This window comes from Marmota flaviventris, chromosome 2 (genome assembly GCF_047511675.1).
Source record: "Marmota flaviventris isolate mMarFla1 chromosome 2, mMarFla1.hap1, whole genome shotgun sequence".
Classification (NCBI taxonomy): Eukaryota; Metazoa; Chordata; class Mammalia; order Rodentia; family Sciuridae; genus Marmota; species Marmota flaviventris.
This window is the reverse complement of record NC_092499.1, coordinates 10,658,370-10,679,456: the sequence shown is the minus strand read 5'-3', so window position 1 is coordinate 10,679,456 and position 21,087 is coordinate 10,658,370. Positions and strand designations below refer to the sequence as shown.

Here is a 21,087-nt window from a genome sequence, read left to right as displayed (position 1 = left end):
TTTGGGGGGGGGGGCAGTGTTGACATTGTTGTCCACAGGGGCAGACTGGGTGACAGGTGAGCTGGGTGAGGGCCGAGCCCAGGCCCATCCCTGGGGTAGCCCTTGGGGACCCAGCCAGCTGGCTTCCAAAGCTCCCTCTGGCCTCCCTGGGCCGCAGTGCTGCATTCCTATCACTGGCACCTGCAGGAGGACCCTCCCCTCCCCTGATTCTCTGCCCCTGCCCACTCCCCAGAGGGCCCCACACGCCTGCTCCCTGTGCACGCCTGTGCCTCCTGAGCTGCTGGGCCTGATGGGGTGGATATGCGTGGTGGACAAGTGTGTGTCCAGCTCAAGCTCAAGAGCGAGAGGCTTCCTTCCCATGGACACAGCCCATTCCAGGCCACAGGAGCCGCAGGGTAGTGCTGAATGTGCCAAAGGCCCTGCAAATCACGGCTGGGGTCGGGGAGAGCTGTCCGTGTCCTCCCCAGGTGGCTGCAGGGGAAAGGCACTGCAGTTCACTAACACAGCTTCCCTGTTGGCTACAGTTGCTATTTTTACCACAATTACTGCCTCGACCTTGCTGGACCCTCACAAGTGACCTTCACGATCCTTTTACAGACCTGTGACTAGGGCCAGGATTGGGGTAAGGTGGATAAGGCCAGCGAGGTGACAATGGTACAAAATTTCAGGAGGGGTTCCCTCTCAGGTGTCCACCTAGCACTTGCCTGAGACTCACAAAAGTGCTGCCCCTTTGATTTAGTGCCCTGGGGTGCCCACAAGGGGAACCTCCTCACCCATGTCATGGAGAAACAAGCACAGAATTTCCCCAGGCAGGAGCCAGGACTCCCCAACCCATGATCAAGTACCTGATGGCTCTCCTCAGGGCCACTCTCTTTGGTCTCTCTTGGCTGGTGGTCCTTGTTGGGGGACAGGGGACTGGGTTCTGCGGCTGGCATGGCCCCTGCGGCGTTCCCGTTGACATAGGACGCATGGGTGCTGGCACTAGGGAGGACCCCCACCAGCGTGGAGAGGCTGCAGCCGCTCTGGGCGCTGGCGGCCTCCCTGTTCCTGGGGTCCAGCTCGTGGGGGTAGCCCTCCGGCTCCTCCAGGTCCACATCTTCGCTTTTCAAATCCTCCATGCCTTCCGCATAGGCCTCCAGGACCGCGGCCAGCGGCACCTCGTAATGCGGGTAGTAGAAAAGGTCGTGGGGAATGACGGAAATCTTGGAGAGGGGCGGAGAGGGCTTGAAATCCAGGCCTTCTTCGCTGTGGCTCCTGAGGGTCTCCAGGCTGACACTGCCGCTTGGGGGGTTGGAAGGCAATTCTTCCACAACCCCCGGGAGGCCTTCGGCTTCCCCCTCTTCCTCCCTGAGACTCCGGGTGGACTTTCTCTTGGCCTTCTCATACACCTCGGGCTTTTTATCCACAGGTGTCTCGTCCAGGGCCAAAGAGTAGACTTGTGCCTCCTGCTCGGAGCCCTTGGGAGGCTCCTGCCTGTCACGCTTGACCTGGGGCTCGGGCGACTCCCTCCCGGTGTGGGCGGACTTGCCCCTCTTCTTGCCTAGCTTTTCAGCAGGAGTGTCAGTGGCCACCTCCTCCGTGGGTGTCTTCTCCTGTGGCAAAGGGGCCTCAGGGAAAACTTGGCTGGTAGAAGCGAAATCGACGAGGTCGCTGTTAAATTTCGAAGCTTTCAACGGGATGCCTTCAAAATAGTCCTCCTTATCCACAGCTTCCACGGTCAGCAGCTTCACCTTGACCTCCTGGGCACTGGCCAAGATGGTGTTTTCTCCAGGGTGGGGAGGAGACTGACCTTCCTCCCTGAGGCCAGGGGGACCCTCTACAGCACCGTTACAGGAGGAGGGATGCTGGGAGGGTTGAGCATGATCATCTGCCCCTGGCAAGTCCCCGGGGACCCTGGTGGAGGCTGCTCCCGGGACAGCTGAGGGTTCCTGCGTTGGCTTCTTTTCCTGGGCAACCTGGATTGACAAGGCTTGTTCGTCCTGCTTCGGCAGCTCCTGGGTGGCACTCAGGCTCTCTTCAAAGCTGAGGTCGGGACCGTAGAAAGGGTCATTGCTGCAGGAGGCATCTTTATAGGTGTCAGCCTCAAAGTGGACAGTTTTCTTGATTGGCAAAGAGTTGGACCTCCGGCCGTCCTTTCTGGTGGACAAGATGGAAGATTCCGGAGCTGGCTCACTGATGCTACTCATCTTCCCTGGGCTCCCCTGGAGGACTTGGTTGACGAACTGATGCATGAAATCAGTGGAGCTTTCGGAGGACAGTGTACGGCTGGACATGCCACCCAGGCAGAATCCCCCTGTGCTCTCTGGCTGGTCACAGACAAAGACCTTGGTGGGTGGTGGGTGGCTGGTTTCGTGGTTGACAGTGTAGGCCTGCTCCCCGTTCTCAGTCAGGAGGAGGACTTTGCTTTCCTGCTCAGGGGGGGTTTCTTTGATGCGGACAAAGGTGGACTCAATGGGGTCTTCTTTATCTGGATCCACAAAATCTTCCTGCAAAGAATCATAGGACGACATGAAATCAATTCAACCTCAAAGTTTAAATACAATCTCTATTCCCCTCTCAACACACACCCACACACACACACACAGCCACTTTGACAAAGTGTTCTGATTAAGATATAAATGGCAATGTCAAATAAATTAAAAATAAAATAGTAAAGCTATGGATGCAAGGAAATCTCAATGTGCTAATCTCCAGGGAGGGCTGGGTACTTCTTAAGCGAGCAGAGACTCTCAGCTACATCACGCCACTGGACCACCGGCCCAGTCTTGGTATGCACTGGTGGGCCACTAACCCTCTGAGCTGAGGCCTGATGGACCAGGTTTTACAGACTGGGAGGGCTGGAGTGGGAGACTAAATCTGGAAGGGCTAAAAACACAAAACGACTTCCTGTCATATGCTCCTGGTCCCGCATAGGAGTTTTAGTGTGTGAGAGTCAGCCAGGGGCCAGGCTGAAGAGGAGAGACTCTTGGTGGTACTACAGATTGGCCTCCCCTGCCCTGGTAGAGGGAGACTGTGCATACTGACCTCACCCTCAAATAAATGTGAAATCAGAGAACTGAAATGAAATAAAACTATAACAGAGCTCCTCCTGTCACTTCCTGATACAGTCAAAATGCTCAACTGCTTGTTCCGGGGACTTGATTGGGAAAGGGCTGCCTCCACTGCCATGGGCTGTCCCCCAAGGACTCACAGGTTAGAAGAGCGGTAGCCACTGTGGCCAGCTGAGGGGTGATGAGACCTCTCAGGGATGCAAAGGTATTGTTCTCATCAGACCCCAGTTAGTTCCCAAGGCAGTGAGTGTTCTAAAAAAGTAGGCCTGACCCCTGAATCACTCTCTGGCTTGCTATCTCAGAATGTGGTCTCTCTGGCACACACTTCCACCATGATGGTCCTCACTAGAGCCAACTGATGCTCCATGCCCTTGAATATCCGAGACTGTGAATTAAATAAATCTCTTTCCTGGGCATACTACCTAGCCTCAGTTATTTTATTATATCAACAGAAAACAGACTAATAGAGGAAAAAAAATGTTATCTACTTCAATCTCTACTATCCTTTTATATATTAGGTCTGGTATAAAAATTTTTTTAAATTCCTGAAGGATCCTGAAAGTAAAATCTATAATCAAGAGAAGCAATAGGCACTAGAAGTAGAACCACCAATGGCCCAGTGTAAGAATTAGCAAAAGAAAAGATTCTGGAATAACCCTTTAATCTACATTCGAGACAAACAAAGGAAGTTCTTCATGCTGAAGGGAAATGATTAGAGATAGAAGTCCGGATCTGAAGGGAAGAAGTAACAGAAAGAGTAAACGTATGTGATGGAAAAGACTATTTATACAGTTTCTTCAAAAGTCTACTATTTAAAGCAAAAATAACAAAGTATTGTGAACTAAAATGGATAAATAAGTAAAGGAAAGTTAAAGAGTAAAGAAATGGAGTTACACTGTTGCATTTAGAGACATACAGGATGCACTGAATCTGAAGTGTGTGATAATCATTTAAGGTAGGTTAAATGATGAGCATTTACAATCCCTAGAGCAACTGATTCATCAAGTTGTTAAAATGATAAAATGATTCATCAAGGAGATGTGGCTACCAGCCCCATAGAGGAGAGAAAGTGGACACCAAAAACGGTTGTGTAATTAAAAAAAAAAAAAAGAGTAGTTAGGAAGAACAAAGGAACACAGAACAGATGGGATCAATGGAAAAGGGTAATCCAGATGGTAGATTAAAACCATGTAGCAGGACAGAAAATGCACTGATTAAATGAAACAGCTTGTCAGATGGATAAGAAATAAGACTCAGCCATATGCTGTTTATATGAAACATACTTTAGTGCAAGTGCACATATCCATGAAAGGAAAAAAGATGGAAAAATATCATATAACACTAATCACAAGAAAGCTATGACTGCATCAGAAAAAGCATACCTCAAGACAGAGAGAAATGTCATAAAAACAGAAGTGTCAAGTAATTAGGAAGATACAAGGGCCCTAAACGTCGACACACCAAATAGCACAGTACCCACACACAGAAAGCAAAACCCGACCAAACTGAGACAAGCAAGTCTGCAGACCTAGTTGGAGACTGCCAAACACTTCTTTCCTGTACTAACTGACAGAAATGCATAAAAAAGAATCAGTCTGCAGATGGACTATTAGAACAGCATATTCACACATGAGCAGTATATTAAAGAATGTTAATTCTTTAACTGCCTAAGACACATTCTTCTCAAGTCCGTATGGTATATTCACCCCAAGAAACCATATGTGGTGCCATGGAGTGAGGCATAGCACCTCATCTGTGGCCAGCGCTGGGTGAGTGCGGCATCGTGGAGGCCCAGCTCAGGGACATCTGGTGAGCTGAGAATTCTCATCTGTGTCCCTTGAGGGTGTAAACGATTGCTTTGCAGTGAAGCACTGTGTCCTGTGACCCAAGACGAGTTTCCCCAGGAATTGTTCTTTAACTTCTCTATTCTCAGCTGCGTCTCTGATGCCAGCACTGGGGACACCCAAGTGTCACCTGGGCTGAATCCTGACTGTGGCCTTGATTCACACAAATACCATTAAGTTTGAGTTGATTTCAAATTCTGCCTCCTGATTAAGAGGTCAGGATTAATGAATGCCCTGAGGCCTGCTATTTGGAATTTAATAAAGGGCCAGGAAAACTGAATTGCAAAAATAATTATCACTGTTCCACGCGGAACGTCCACTGTTGTGTCAGGCCCAAGGCTGGGAACACGTCTAGTTGTTCTTCACACGGCCCCGAAAGGTGGGTGAAATCTCCACTTTACAGTTGGCATCTGATGCAGATGTCAGGGAAGCTGAGTAGCCAGCCGAGGTCACAGGGCTCCAAACAGCAACAATGGCATTCCTGCCCAGGAATCCCTGCCTCCAAATTGCCCTGGGAAGTGTTCCAGGGTGCTAGGGCAGATGGGATGACAGCCGCAGCACCTGGTGAGGCTCTTCAGTGGGAAATGGGGTGCCAGCTTCAGATGCATGTTGTGAGGGACCTAAGAGACTCAGCTTTGGAACCACAGAGAGCTGGGGTCAAACCCCAACTTTGTACTTAATAGCTGAGTGACCCTGGGGAGACGTTTAACCCTCTCTGAGCACCCATAGTCCCATCTATAAGAAGAGGCTACTGATTCTGAACCAGGCTGGATTGCAGGAATGGCCTGGAAACCCAGGGGCACAGTAAAATAATCAGTATCCGGCAAAAAGAGCAGTCCGTCCCCCTTTCCTACAAGCATTCTTTAACTCTTTATGCATCTTTTCTTTTCTGTTTAGTATTTACAACTGCTGGATATAATAATGTGTTTGCTGACCCATTAATGATTTTCCCTATGGAACCAAGCTACACAAAGTTAGGGACCTCATCTGTCCAATGGTATGCCTGAATGTATGATGTATGACGTATGTATCTATCTATCTGGGGTGGAATCCAGGGCCTGGTGCATGCTGGGCAAGCACTCTACCACGGAGCTGCACCCTCAGCCTCGTCCAGCTCCTTGCTGAGTCCCCTGAGCCAGCACTCCACATCCAGTAAAGAATGGATGAATTCACAAGGCTGTTGCTATTGTCACTGTCATTCTTTTTGTTGACATTATCTCAGGGCTGTGCATGGTGGGGGAGGGGTGTTCAATGAAGCCACCACTTCTGCAAAGTGATTCTGCTCCAAAAATATTCTATCCCCACGTATATCTGAGGTTCTGAAGATATAAAACATGTCTGTGAATGGTGTGTGTGTGTGTGTATTTTTTGTTTGTTTGTTTTGTTTTGTTTTGTTTGGGGGGGGGGTACTAGGGATTGAACTCAGGGGAACTCAACCACTAAGCCACATCCCCAGCCCTGTTTTGTATTTTATTTAGAGACAGGGTCTCACTGAGTTGCTTAGTGCCTTACTATTGCTGAGACTGGCTTTGAACTTGCAATCCTCCTGCCTCAGCCTCCTGAGTATCTGGGATCACAGGTGTGTGCCACCACAATTGGATCAATATATTTTTAACACTGATAAAGGCTGGTGATTGTTAAGATGTTCCGCCTGACAGCTGAAGAATCAAGTGGCTGATCTGTATCATAAGTGGATGTCTTTTATAATTTTATAAAGTTTGCAATGGGAAGAGGTTTGGCAAAGAGGTGACCAGCTTCCTCCCCAACTTTTACACGTAATCTATGTTTTATATAATCTGGAAGTTAAAACATGGCAAGGCAAGGACCACCAACTTGGGGTTGTCCCTGTTAACAGAGAATGACAGTCCAAGTCCCTGCTAGGTCTGATGGCAGCCAGTGGAAATGTACACTTTTTGAAATTGAAGGCAAGGAAAACCAACATACAGCTTCCAGCTCCGGAAAACGTTCTAGAAACTGGGCCACGTAAGTCACGATCGACTGCTCGTCCGGCGTGTCAACCATGATGTCTGTCAAGAGAGACACGGGGGTTAGCAGGACACAGGGCTTCCCCACAGCACTGCAGGGCGCTCAGTGGAGAGGCCCACCGATCATCGAGGGCTTTTTCTTTTTCTAAGTAAGGAAATTTGAGCTCAGAGAGGGTGAATCACTTCACTGAAACCTCACAGCAGACTGGTGAACCAGGATGGAAAGCCACAGCTTCTTATTCTGAAAGTGCCGTCCATCCTTCCCTGTGTCTTAGTCGCTCCCACTGGGAGCAGATGGCTCACTGCTGGTTCCACCAGCAAGTCTGGTGACTTGTGCACCCCACTTACTGCCACAGCGAGTCCCAAATGGCTCAAACCCCTGGAAAGCCATGTGACAGAAGAGATACCTGAGTCCCTTCATTCGGTGCATACCCTTCTACTCTGCCACTCTGCTGCTAGGACCTGCCCTTGAGGGGACAATCTGAGCTGCCTGCTGAGCTTTCTGCAGTGAGCTGCCCACTCTGGGCAAAAAAGATCATTTCTGAAGCCCCCTCGACGGCCACGAGCAGGGAGGAGCTGAGTGCATTTTAGTAGGCCTCCTGGGTGCTATTTATCTTTACTGGTGCCTGACATCACAGCAATATGTGAGATGCATGTGTCAACTCAGCTAAAACAGTAAGAGACAAAATGACACACACACTGAACAATGCCAACTACGTAACGATATTATAAATGGGTGCATTAAAAATATTGGAATATAGGAGATAGAAGAATTTCCTGTATTTTTCACATTTTCTACCTGGAACAGCAGGGGGTACGTTTGTGATAAGAATCATTGAGAAGGAACCACGGAGGAGTGAGCGTAGTGCTACCTTCTGGTTCCAGGAGCATGGGGATATGCAGGGCCTCGTGTGCGACTCGGAAGGCCTTCTCCAGGTTCTCCCGCGCGGAGTCTTCCAGGGCCTGCTTCATGTCCACCAGGCTGGGGTCAATGGCCTTGATTACAGCCAGGAAAGCCAGCCCGCTCCGCCAGCTGCCCGCGAAGTCCTGCACCGCCACGCCATACCTGGAGGAGGACCACAGCGGCACACCGTGCAGGTGAGCCAGCCGATCAGGACAGGGGCCGTGGCTGCAGTGGCCCCAGGTGCAGACCCCTGCCCCATGGTCAACCTAATGCACAAGGCAGGAAGCCACTCGTGAGGTGGCACCGACTATCGTTATTACTATGAATAAAACAACAATTTAAAAAGTGAGGGGCAAGGGAGGGAATCCTGCAGGCATCAATACCCTCAGCCCTGGCCCAGGGTACGCTGGGGGCTGGCGCTTCGCTCTGGTTCACCTATCTCAGTTTTGAGCAGGCCAAACCTGACCTTGACTATGTCACCGCCCATGTTATCACTTCTATATAGTAGATACAAACTCTGAAAGACACCCTGAGGCTTAATAATAAATGGGCACATATTTCCAGAACCCAAGAGATGAGCCATTTGGGGAGTTGGCGCGGCGACGGCCCCTCTGAGTTCCATTCAGATCCTCCCATCAGCTGTGTGTGCAGACACTGCCAAGCACAGTGCCCCCTGCTCTGAAGGCACACAGGAAGCATCTGCATGGGCACAACTGGCATCTTAAGAGCTGGGAACTCCCCTCTTCTTCGCCACTCCAGGGAAGGGGACCCTCCTCCCTTGGCCTGAAAACCCCTCCTTAACTGTTCGGTGGGCAGAGGGCCCAGCTTACTTCCTTGTTTTTCTCTGTACCCATGCCAACAGGGTCTTGATGGCCTTCCTCTGGTCTTTCACTGAGATTGCCACGTTCCTCTCGGTGGTGGGTGTAGGTGGGTAGGAAGAGTCAGAATCTGTGCCCCCCGAGCCAGGTGACAGACTGGAAGATGGAGAGTTTCTGTTGAGGTTGCCCGTGAGCTCCTTAATCTAGAAAGAAAACAGCGGTTCAGACACCAGGGCCAGACAGACGCTCCCAGCAAGCAGCCCTGTGTTGACCTGCAGCTCTCGGACGTGGCTGGAGGGACCGGCTCATGCAGAGCTGGTTCTCTGAAGGGAAGAAGCCTGTCCGACGGCGGCTGGTTGCTCTACTTGGGATATAGGTACCCTCCAAGGGAAGGGTCAGCCCCTCCGGCAGCCTATGCTGCTCTGGCCAGCCTCCACACACAAGGTCTTCCTGACCCGACTCCATGAACCCCTCTTTCCTTATCACCTGCCACTCCCAGGAGATATTTCAAGGCCACTGTCCCTGCTCAATCGAGTTCTGCTGCCTGGCTGACCCTTTCTTCCAATCACATGCACTTAGGAGAAAAGCAGAACCCCAAGCCTTGCCCCAGACCAGCCTACGGAGTCTGAACCTGCATTTCACCCATTCCCCAGCGAATCTGAGAAGCACTGATCACACACACTCCTATTCACTCTTCAAAAGCCAACTCTGGTCCCTTCCTCCAGGAAGTCTGCCTCATTTCCCTTGCTCAGCTGAGGTCACTGCCCCTGCTTGGGGCTCTTACATCACCAGGTCACACCTTGGTCATGGCCTGCACCCCAGAATTCCACAGCAGGGAGTGACCTGTCTGTGATCCTAGAGGGTTAAGAGGACAAGGGCCTCATAGGTCCAGGAGCTGGCATGCTGGAGAAACTCAACAGATATGTATCAAATGAATGAGTGAGGCTCTTGTCGGAATTAAAGCCTTGACTTTTAACCATTTCTGATCATTTTAGCACCTCTTAGGATACTCCACAATAGGGTTCAGTAACTAACTCCTGCAAAAAACACTAGACAGTGGACAAAGAGCCCTTGTACGTGGCTTTTCTGGCTGCTCACCACATTTTATGACCACTGCTCCCATTTCACAGTTGTGGATATTGAGGCTCTGAGATACAGAGACTTTCTTTTTAAGTTCAAGACTTACACAGAATGGGATCCAATTTTGTTTGTGCTTGTGTCTCTGGAAAGTAATCCTTATGCCAAAAGTTCAAGGAAATCTTTCGCAAGTGGATCATTTAATAATAAACCATTATTTTCTATTTCCAGTTCTATTTTAGTGAACAGAAAAGTCAAAGTCTGTAGCAACTGAGTCTCACTGACTCCCTTGAGCTGGACCCACACTGTTCTGTTGGTACTAAGTGGACTCAAGACCCTTATAGAGTGTTACAGAAAGGACATTATTTTACCTGGAAGAAGAGGATTATGTTCCATATCAGGCCAAGAACCAAAGAGGGGTTGCCGTCTGCTATTTCTGCCGCATCGATGCTAACCAGTTTAACCTGGAGAGAAGCAGTCCGTCAGCTTACAGGGGGTTCCAAGGAGGACCATCTCTGCTATTTTCTGTCATCCTCTTAAGCCTGTTTCTCTTGCTCACCCTGTGCCATTTGGCACTGGTTAAGACCATCTCTCAGGGACACTCAGAATGCAGAAGCATATTTAATGAGCACATACACAGTGCTTTCCATGGGAGACACCATCAACTCAGTCTGTGCTCATAGCGACCCTAAGAGGCAGGGGCTTCTGTTAACCCTATAGTTCAGGAGGACATTTCAGAGAGGTTAAGTACAATGAGCCCAGGGCCACACAATTTGCAAGGTTTCATTCAGTAGCTCTTTTCCAAGGAGAAATGGCAGGTGCCCAGGAGATCTGCTTGTAAGCTGCACCTAAGGTCCCTGCCTCTGGATTGAGAGCACCCTTGGACAAAGACAGAACACCAGCAATCACAACCCTGGGGGTGGGGTGAGAGAAGGGTAAGGCCACAGGCGATTAGAAATAGTGAGCTAAGATTGATAACCAGAGATTCTGTACCATTGCAGAACATTCTACTGACTGGTTACAATGTTTCCATTGGTTACAATGTTTCCACTACAGAAATCCCTAAGGAATTACCTGCTTTATTTAATCACAGAATGATGCTCTTGGTAAAGTCCTAAGGCCAAGTGTGACCCCTGGCTGGGCAGCACCATCGCCTGGGAACTTTAAGAAATGCAAATTATCCCCTACACTGATCATCAGCTCTGCATCTCTCTGGGAAGGGCCACATTGCCTTCTCTTTGCTGAACAATCCTGTAAAAATGTCTAAAACATCCTTCAGGGGGGAGAGAGGAGAAATAAGATAAACTGCAAAGTTCTGCCTGGGGCACCTGGGAAAGGAAAAATGAGGAGAACCATTACACAGATCTTTTCTTTCCCCACTTCTTTCTTCTCTCCCTTTCCATCACGGCTTTTCCAATCATCTGACATTGGACCCTGATCCTGTCTGTTTGCTGGGGGTTCCTGACACCGCCCGTCGGCGAGGCCTGGCTCACCTAATTGAGGGAGACTCCCGAGTCCCCTGGCTGACGTCGGTTTGGCAGGCTGATGCCAAGAATGTAATTCAGACAACAGGGGCTCATCGCGGGCAGGCGGGAGGCCAGGAAGGAAGTTGTCAACATTGTGAATAACACAGACAATCAAATTTGGGTCCCATATTCTGTCCCCATCCATCACAAGCACATGTCAACAGGACGGATCACTGGCCAGCCTTGGCTGCCCTTTCCCAAACCCCGGCTCCTGGCAGTCCCTGTTTTCATTCCAGTCCAGGGGAATCAAAGCAATCAGCCAGCCTGTCTTCCCCATCTTTTCCTCCCGCCTGGAGGAAGCCCAAGTGACAAGTGATGGCCACCGCCCTCTGAGCTGAGGTTCCAGAAGGAGTGAAAGGCAGAGCTGCCTTGTGGGGGTGCCGCGAATATGACGGCGTCCTGTCCCGAGAGAGGGGAGAGGAGAGGGCTGGGAAGGGAGCAGCGGCCCTTGGGAAGGCCGTTTGGAGACTAAAACACTGTCCAGGGCCAAGAGAAGGTGGTGGCACCTAATGATCTCAGGGCCTAAAGAAGCAGATAGCCCAGAGGTTTTGGTTGCCTGGACATTTTTCATTTTGGGGGGAATGAGCAATGTAACAGCCCGACTTGAGTCTGGAGCTTCAGACACAGTCTCCCCTCTTCCTCTCAGTTCAGCTGGGCTTTCCAGACTGAAAGCAAATGGACCAACTAACTGGTTTCTGGGGTGCCTTCTCCCTCTGGGCTGGCACACCTGAGGTGCTGACCCAGGACCTTGCTCCCTAATGGAGCAAGAGTTGCCTGCCAGTGGCTTTCACAGGTTAGTTCTTTTCACAATCAGAGTACACCCATTTCACAGAGGAGGAAGTCAAGGCTCATACCGAATGGCTTGCAGGAGGTCACAGGCCCGGTCCTGTGGGGCAACCCATTTCTGCCACCGGAGTCAACACTGTGATATTCAGTGGGGAGGCTGGGCAGCTCTGTGGAGCCACGTCTGCACCCCGGAGCAAGCGCGACCTGTCTGCCCCTGGCATCCAGCCCCCAGCTCTGGGCACTGCTTTGGCTCACCAGAGCCAGTGAGGGCTGTCTTCCTGGAGCAGGGACAGCAGGACAGGGAGGAGCCACAGGGCCCCTGTGTACTCTGTGGATTCTGGGAATGGCCAGCGGCTACCTCTGGAAGCCCTGTTTGCATCTGTCCCCCTCACTGGTGGGCATCTTCCTGCTGGGCCACTCACTCGTCCCACCTGCCTGTTAAAGGGACCAAGCTAGGCACAAAGCAGACATGCACCACCCTGGGGATTTTCCCAGATTTGTACTGTAATTGAAGACCAGAGGAGCCATTAATGGCCTATCGTACAGGAAGGCATTGGGGAAGACAGTTTGGGAAAGATTTACACATGGACTATGAAGGCCGGGCCTTCCTGAGCCTCGGCCGTGTGCTTTCCCATCCCGGGCTCAGCCCTGCGTCCTGGACTCTGCAGGATCACAGCTTCTCTGCCAAGTGAGGCCTCTTCTTCCTGACCCCAAGTGTCCTGAAGGCTCAGGACTTCTAATATTGCTGTGTTTCCAACATGGGGTGCAGCCCCAGGCCATGGGCAACACATGGTAAATGGTCCCAGGGGCCTCTCGGAAGCAAGCCTACTGCCTACCCCGGGGGTGAGGATATGCACAGGAAGAGGGTTCTCCACGTCACAGGGACTCATCCGTCTGGGCAGTCAGCACAGGAGAAGTGCATTTCAAGGTCAACTAAGGCGGAAGGAAGAGCAACGAGTACCTTGGACAGTTGCTCCAAGGCCTCACACTGTCCCAAGTACAACGTCCCTGTGGAATGCAGGGTAGGCACTGCGACAAAGATAAGGCTGACCCCGACACAGAGGTGGGTGTCGCAGTGAGCAAAGCCCATCAAGAGCGGGGAGTGGCAAGAGCTCCCCAGTGAGCCCTATTCTGGGCCCAGTAGGCTTTGCTTCTGTCACCTACTTAGAGAGGTAAGTAATCTCCCCATGGTTCCTGGAAGTGAGTGAGTGACCACGGGCTCCAGGCCGGGGCTGGTCCACGTTCACGTTCAGGCTCAGGGTGTGACTAGCTCTGCAGGCAGGAAGCCTTTCAATAGATGTAGGCGATGCCTGATTTTTAAACAGCTTCATTGAGAGAGAAGCCATGTCTGTTCCATGCACCCCCCTAAAGCACTGGATTTAGCGGTGTTTATTGTAGGCACAGGCGCGGGGAAGCTCCGCCACCACCAATTTTAAAACATCTTCGCTGCCTCTAAAAGAAGCTCCATACCCTCTCTTCACCTTGTTCCTCTGCCTCCCCCAGCCCTTACTGCACTTTTATCTCTAGAAGTTTCCCTGTGCTGGGCATGTCACATGAATGGAATCACATCCTGAGCACTCCTTCTCCCAGGCTGTAGGGGGCCACCTAGAGGCAGAGGGGCAGGAAAGTGGGGTCAGCCCTCACCCATCCTCCAGGTGGCTCTGCAGTGATCCTGGCACCCGGCATCCCTGGGCACGATCCCCCGTTCTCCAGGCTTTCCGTTCATTCCATGAGCTACTTGGCATCCTTTCAACAAATTCCCTGCTGCTGAAATCAGCCACCATCAGCCTCTGTGACTTACCCGAGGACCCAGATGAACCAGACGTCAGGATAAAGTTTTAGCTGAAGACTTTTTTTTTCTTTTTTAAGCTTAGATTAATTGCTGAAATCTAATGAAACTAGAGCTTTGGAATTTCAACCCTCTTGGGCCACCCTAACTCATCTGCAAGGGATCCAAACATAGAAAAGATGGACTCAGCCTCGAAAGTCCTATCAAAGAGGAGGGGATGCTAAGATGTCCCCCCTGCACCTTTCACCCCCTCTCCTCCTTTGTTTTTGTCATATTCTAAGTTCCAAGAGAAAGTTTTACCCTCTGGTACGTCTGCTGCACTCTTAGAAATGCAAAGGTCAACTAAATTCCAAAGATCTGAGAGCCAGTCAGCAGCTCCGCCCTCTCCCAGGCTGGCTGAGCATCGAGTTCCAAAGCTGGTGGACACAGGATGGGGTGGGAGGGGTCAGGCAGCGTCCCCCGTGGATGGATGATCTGATTGCCATTCACTGGAGCTCAGTTTACTTTGGCCATGCTAGCTGGATGCCCTGTTCACATTTCGTGACCAGCACTGGACTTCCCGCGAGTCCTTCCGGTCACAGGACAAGCTCCCATTCACAAGAGGAGCTCCAAACACTTACATTGCTATCTTCCAAAAACTTAAGAGCTTTCGCTATGTTGTTCAGCCGAAAAATACGATGTGATGAGGATTTGTATTCATGCAGCTGTAAAACAGAAGGAGAGGAACCAGTTAACCCACCCAGGCACCTCGGGAGGCCCCAGGGTGGCAGGGGATGGGGTGGCACGCTTCTCTTCTTCTTTACCCTTTTCACATGAATTTCTGGAGAAAGTTAGGACTGCACCTGGACTGCATCCAAACCCACACATACGTGCATCTTGGGGTGTGCAAATGGAATGTCAGGGACCCTCAACAGTCAGCCTTGTGAGGAACCTGGGACTTAACTCACTGGAGCTGGCGAATGTGAGGGACCCAAGTAAGTCTCCAAGGGACAAATCTGTCCAATTTCTCTCTTCAAGCCAGCTCCTGGCTTGTTGGAATCCCCTCTCCTCCAGAGACCGGCAAAAACATGCTCTCTTTGCTGCAGGGACACTCTAGTGGGGACAATGAGCTGTCTGTCCTGCATTACCACGCAGCTGCTAAATCATCCAGCCCGAGCCCTCCCTGGTGGCAGCAGATGTTTCTGGTTTGGGCCAAGAGCTTTGTGGGCCCTTATCTCAGGTGGAGAGAGAGAGAGAGGCCTGCAGAAGCTAAGATTCTGACAACACCCCCAGGGTACAGCCCCCTTCGGAGGCTCCTGTGCTTCCTGGGAAGCATGTGCCACTTCAAGGCCAAGCTAATGGGGAGGCCGAGGCCTGCTCTTGGCTCCTGAGGACGAGGACGGAGACCCCACCAAGGCCACCACGGAGGCTGCTGCCCATGCTCTGATACCCGAGTGGGGAGCCTGTGTCACTGGGAGTGCAGAACAGGGGGCCAGAGCACAGTTTCTCACGCAGCCTTCTGGGGCCCGTGCCGCTGGCTCCCTGGAGACCTGCTAAGAAGCCAAATGCTATTTCTGCAGCAATGGGTTCGCCCTTCACTAGAATTCCTTGCCTGTCCCCACACGGTCCCCTCTGAGCGACGTGCATCTCCTCTGCTATTGGGAAGGCAAAGGTGGGAGAGGTCGGTGAGAGCCCAGCCACGCTTGACCTGAGAACAGCAGTGGGGGCTCTGACGGAACAGCCATGAGCAGACGGCAAAAGTCCTTGCTGGCTGGGCTACGCGTCCTGTAGGCAGGATGTGTCACCAAGGCCAATTCAAACACTGGAGTCTAGAGCAACATTTTCAGCCTCCACACGACTGGGGCTTTGGACTAGATCCCCCCTCAGGGAACATGTGGCAATATCTGGATGTTTTTGGTCACTGTACCAAAGGGTCCTAGTGGCACTTAGCGGTCAGACACTCAACATCCTGAGGTACACAGGACACACTGCACAACAAGCACTATCTGCCTAAATGGCAGCAGAGCCAAGGCCCAGAGACCCACTCCAGGCGGAGGAGAAAAAGAACCACTCTGTGAGAAGCAGACACTCGGACCACGGAGAAGAACGAATGCCCACATCAGTGGACGTCCTTCAAGGTCAGTGCTATTTAAAAGAATGTTCTAGAAGCCAGGAGTTCTAGCGCTAGCCTCAGGTTAGATCACAGAATTTGGTTGGCAAACATCCTTCAATTTTTATGATTCTTAGCTGTTATTCTGGTTAATAACTGCCTAGCTGCACTTTAATTTCTAGTTCCAATTTTTAGCCATCACAGGTGTGTGGTAAACACTGGGCATTTAGTTGTTTACTCACTAAGATATATTGGCTTTTTTAAAAAGATACGGCTTAGCTACAGGTACATCCCACTTACTCACTGATAAGGAGAGTCGCCCTTCTGTGTGTCTGACTGTAGGACTTACGCACCTCCTGGCGCATGTGCACTCCATCTGCCCCTGTGGTCTGGAGCTTAAATGCCCCCCAAAGGCTAAAGGCCTGGTTGCAAGCCTGTGAGGCTCCCGGAAGGTGCTGGAACCTTTTACAGGCAGAGCCTAGTAGGCAAAAGTGTGGTCACTGGGACCTCAGCCTCTTCCTCTCTCTCTGTCTCTCTCTGCCTCCTGGTGGCCCTAGGTGAGCGTCTGCACTGCCATGTGCTCCCACCCTGAAGTTCTGCCTCATCTCAGTCCCAAAGCAACAGGGCCAAATGACCTTGGCCTGAAACCACGAGCCAAATAAACCTTCCTCCTCACAGGGCTTGTCAGAGCCACCGAGGGCCAGCACCTGTCTACTGGACAGAACCCTTCGGCACTGCTTCCCTATGCGTCTTATTTCCTCCGGATCCTTCTGTCACATACGTACCAGGTTTCGCCCAGACAGGACTTCTAACAAAGCCATTAGGATTTTGCCATCTTGTATATCAACGAATAGGTCTGTAACTTCTAGAGGTGGGTCACACTGTGGAGCATGGGGAAAGAAAGCAGCTGATTAGTGCCCTGCGCAATCCACAGAACTATGTCAGAGATGCAGGTTTCAGTTCGAGAGACGACTTCCAGACATCCAGGTCTGTCTCTAGGCAGAAAGCCCATCCAAGGGAGTAAGAGGCCCGTCCCCTGGAGGTGACTCCTGGGCAGCACTCGCACAGCCACCTGGCAGGTGAGCTGTGCAAGAGATTCAGCAACAGGAGACTAATTCAGCAAGTGACCTTGGGGATCCTCCAAGCCGGAGATCTCAGACCCCAAGAGTTGATCACATCCATGTTTCTAGTTACAGTTAGAAAGAAATGGCACGTCCTGATAGCCTTTGGATTTGGGGAAACCAAGGCTCAAAGAGGATGGGTGAGAGATTCAGCGTTTGGTTAAACAGCCCTTTGGTAAAATTCTGCTCCCTGCATCAAGCCATGACAGCGGGACCCAAGCGTACCCCAGATCTGCACTGTGATGGTGCCTGGGGTTAGCTGTACTCTAGCCTCAGGCTGGGTATTGGCAGGGTCCCCCAACCTTCAGACACTCCTGTCTCCAGATGTGCACCCACCTGAGGGTCTGTCAACTAAATGAACTTGATAATAACCCCTCTGATGTGGCATGGTGGGGACTAACCCCCATATACACATTTTTTTTCTTGGTGCATTGTAGTTGTACATACTGATGGGATTCGTTGTTACATATTAGAACATGCACATGATATAACAATGTAATTTGGCCAATATCCCTCCCCAGCACTTCCCCCTCCCTTGGTGTCTACCACTCTGTTCACTTTCCTCTTCTGAGCTCCCTTTGATTTTTAAGAGATCTACCCCATGGTGGGGACTTAACGTCATGGAGCAGGGTCAGAAAACCTGCATTCTTCAGGGGCTCCAGGAGAATTCCTTTTGGGACTGGGGTTTTGGCCAGTTGAGAGTGGTTAGCCTGGGTGCTCTCTTTGCTCCTGGGGACAAAGGGCAGGCTGAGCTTTTACACAGGAGGCATGAGTAATGGGATGCAGTGACCCTGGGCCATGGCAGCCCTAGCCAGCCAGAGACCCCAGGTGGGAAAAACCTTAGCGGCACAGTGGAACTGTGGCCAGTCACCCTTCTCCTCTGGGAAAGCCCTCTTTCTTTCCATCAAGCCTTGGAAGGACTGTGCTTTATTTTTTATTAGGGGAAAGCAGCATTTCCTTACCTTTTATACGAGTCCCTGTGCCCCCAGTTAGTCAAAACACAGGGCGATTCCACCCACAGGTGCACAGAAAAAGGTTCTGCTTCGAGGGCAACAGCAACTTTGAACCAAAAGGCAAACTATTTTCTTTGCAAACTCCCCCAGCTCCTTGGGCACATTCCACACCAAATACGACAGCCTCGGGTGACTGTGGCTCTTACGGAAATGTGATTCCTGCTAACTCAAGGCAGAAAGGAGACACCCGAACCAAACCCCCCTGATGAATGGACTAACAAAATTTCCAGTTACCGGCCCTGACCGGGGCTGGGACTGACTCTGGAGTTCAATCTAAAGAATAATTTCCACTGGCAGTTCCTGTAAGTGCCTCCGCCACGACATCAAACAGGGCCTTGGCCGGGGTCCATCCTGCAGGGTGGCAGGGGGAGGCGTTGAAACCGCTCCAGGGAAAACAGTCCCAGCCTGAACGTTCCCGCGCTTCAGGAGATCGGTATGGCCGAGTCCACTGCACCCCCAGGGCTTTCTGCATGATCTAACTCCTTCGGTAAGTTAGGGAATTTTTCCAGAAGCCAGAGACTTCAGTAAATATTCCTGACAGCCTTCAAATTGCAGTTAAGCCCAATTCACCAAGGAGTTCCTGGTTCCCGCCCATGAGAGGCCGCTCTTGAAAGCCTCAGGGTTGGAACATGGCTGTTAATTTTCCCCTGTTTATTACGCTTCAGGTTCAGGTGCTATCGGATTTATCTACAGGGCAGCCGCTACCCACCTGCCCCGAGAAAGGGGCAGGAAGTTGGCAGAGGAGAGAATCCTTGGAATGACAGCTGCTGACACAGGTTCACTCCGGGTGGCGAGGGAGTGCAGGAGGTGTCGCCGGCCCTGGACGACGCTCTGTTCTTTTCTGTATGTATTTATTTACCAATAATTTTATAAAGAAAGAATGGCAGAAATCCTCCCTGGCTCTCCTTGGTCCCGCAGCAGGAGTCTCAGCCACCTTGGCGCACGTCAGGCACCTCACGCAGAAGCAGCACTGAAGGTGCACCAAGAACCCAGGCCAGTGGCAAATGATTCCTAATGCTTCCTGCATGGTAAGGAAGCGTTTTCTGCACAGAGCTCAGGGTGATCGTGGGCTAGGTCACAGCCCTGTGTCGCCCGTATGCAGCAGGGAGCAGAAGTCAGGTGGTCATGTGCCTGCTCGGGAGATACTCTAGCCTAAAGGCGAACTGTATGAATCGGAGTTTTAGTCAAGAGTTCCGACTCCCAAGATCCACACGGGCTTTCTCTGTTTTCGATGACCTCCGCTAAGCGCAGAGAGCCGTTGCTCTAGCACATTTAAAAGGAGAGAGGAGAAAGGAGACACACTGGGTCCCATAAAGTGGAGTGTCACCAGCTTCCAACAGAAATGAGACCCTGGCTGGTCTTCAGCACCGGAGAGAGGAAGTTGGAAGAGGGGAAGTCGGCAACATGAATCCCGATAAACTCAGCTGTCTGAGAAAAACAACGCCCCATCCTGCAGCTCCAGCCCGCGCAGGACACCTTAAGGAGGGTTTGGGCCTCTGCTGGCCCCCCTGAGCCTCGCACCCAGAAATGAGTGTCTCCCCTCCCCCTCCCCAGCCCTCCCCTCCCCCCCTCTGGTCTGCAGTCCCTCCTTTGATCTGGGGCTGGCTTTGGTCTGGTGTGTACAGGTGCAGCCCACAGAGAAAATGCAACTCAAAAGGGAAGGGCCAAAGGACGTAAGGAAGAGAGGTAGGGAGGGCCGCTGAGCCCAATACCCAGCAGAAGCCGTGCGACACCAGGTCTGGGTGTCTCCGTTTCCCCCTTCTAACTGGACAGAGGGAATCCAGGCTGTTGTGAGGACTAACGAAGCTCCTGCTGGTGCCTTGTACTAAGCATGATTGGTGTGGGTGAAGCACATCATAGGGGCAGGCAAGGTCTCTCATCAACGGGAACGTCATGTCACTAGTCTGGCTTTGACGAAAGACACATGCAGGGCTCTTGCACAAAGCAGCCCAATGCCTGCAGATGGCTCTTAACGTGTCCCACGGTGGATGCCAGGATGCTCCTCAGTGTCTGAGGCACGGGTGAGGCCTTCTTGGCTGTGGGATTGTGTGGGGTTTTCAATATCAAATGCCTCCTGCCATTTGCTTCGTGGATCCAACCTCCTGGCCCAGCTAGACTGATGATCCCAGGAAGACAAACTGTGTCTTATCTCTGTGCTCCCGACACCAAGTGTGGGACCAGCAGTACGAAGCCCTCCAAGCCCTCGGGAATGTTTTAACTGAACGACTTCAGGGAACAGCCGTCGTCTCCTCCGGGCCGGTCGCTCTTCTTAAACTCAGGTATGGATGAATCTATGGCTTAACAATCCCCCGGTGCCCACTCACCTTTTCCAGATGTAGATTTATCCACCGAGTAAAAGTCCTCTTCTGCACATTTTCTCTCTCAACTGAAAACAAAGAATTGCCATTAGTGGGAGAGCAGGGGACAAATGGCGGGGAGGCCTGCAGAATCCTGCCCTCCCCCTTCCCAGGGGACATTCCATGCAGTCTGCAGAAAGAGCCCCGCGGTGGGTGTCCCAGGTCAGAACAGAGACTTCCAGAAGGGGGTCGGCAAGGGCTTATGTGGCATCCTGAGCCCATTTCCCCAGCCCCAGCCCTGAGCAAATGTGCAACCCACGAATTCAGACACAGGACAAAATGTTCTACGCGACGGGCCGTGAGCACCTGGACCTTTGACTCTGCAGGATCAGAAGCGCTGGTGGGAAAATACAAGCGAAGCCCCCGGCAGTGGTGCTGCTGCAGGGTCGCCTGGTGCAGACACAGGCCTGAGTACCTACAGGGGAGGTGGGCTGGGGTGGGGTCGATGATTAGGAATTAGGACGAGGCCTGGAATGTGCCAGAGAGTGCTGGGGGGAATTTTACAGCTGTGGGTCAGGCTTAGCATTGTCATCTCCGGGCTTTGTGTGATGGGGCCAGCCACCCACCCCTGTGCCCAGTCTGCACACTGAGGATAAGCAGCCCACCCCCTGGGTGCCGTGAGGACACTTGGGCTCCTGCAATACCATGTGCAGCCCAGTCCCTGCTATAATGGCCACTCATTTTTGGTAGCTACTGTTTTTAGACCCAGGAAGGGAGAATGCTGCAGC

The 21,087-nt window shown here is 51.7% G+C and overlaps 1 protein-coding gene across 3 annotated transcripts in view; it reads right to left on the bottom strand.

Annotated features, from left to right (window-relative positions):
• Clmn (calmin) overlaps positions 1-21,087 on the bottom strand; it is a 95,695-nt gene that overhangs the window by 18,139 nt on the left and 56,469 nt on the right. For all 3 annotated transcript variants that reach the window (XR_011706527.1, XM_071607562.1, XM_071607563.1), the window contains exons 2-9: positions 20,327-20,388; positions 16,654-16,749; positions 14,400-14,483; positions 10,050-10,142; positions 8,614-8,804; positions 7,752-7,945; positions 6,839-6,921; positions 846-2,486 (exon numbers count right to left, since the gene is read on the bottom strand). Coding sequence is in view for 2 of the 3 variants with exons in the window: in XM_071607562.1 (XP_071463663.1) it covers positions 846-2,486; positions 6,839-6,921; positions 7,752-7,945; positions 8,614-8,804; positions 10,050-10,142; positions 14,400-14,483; positions 16,654-16,749; positions 20,327-20,388 (2,444 nt within the window). In the remaining variant the exon portion in view is untranslated. The remainder of the gene's footprint in view (positions 1-845; positions 2,487-6,838; positions 6,922-7,751; positions 7,946-8,613; positions 8,805-10,049; positions 10,143-14,399; positions 14,484-16,653; positions 16,750-20,326; positions 20,389-21,087) is intronic.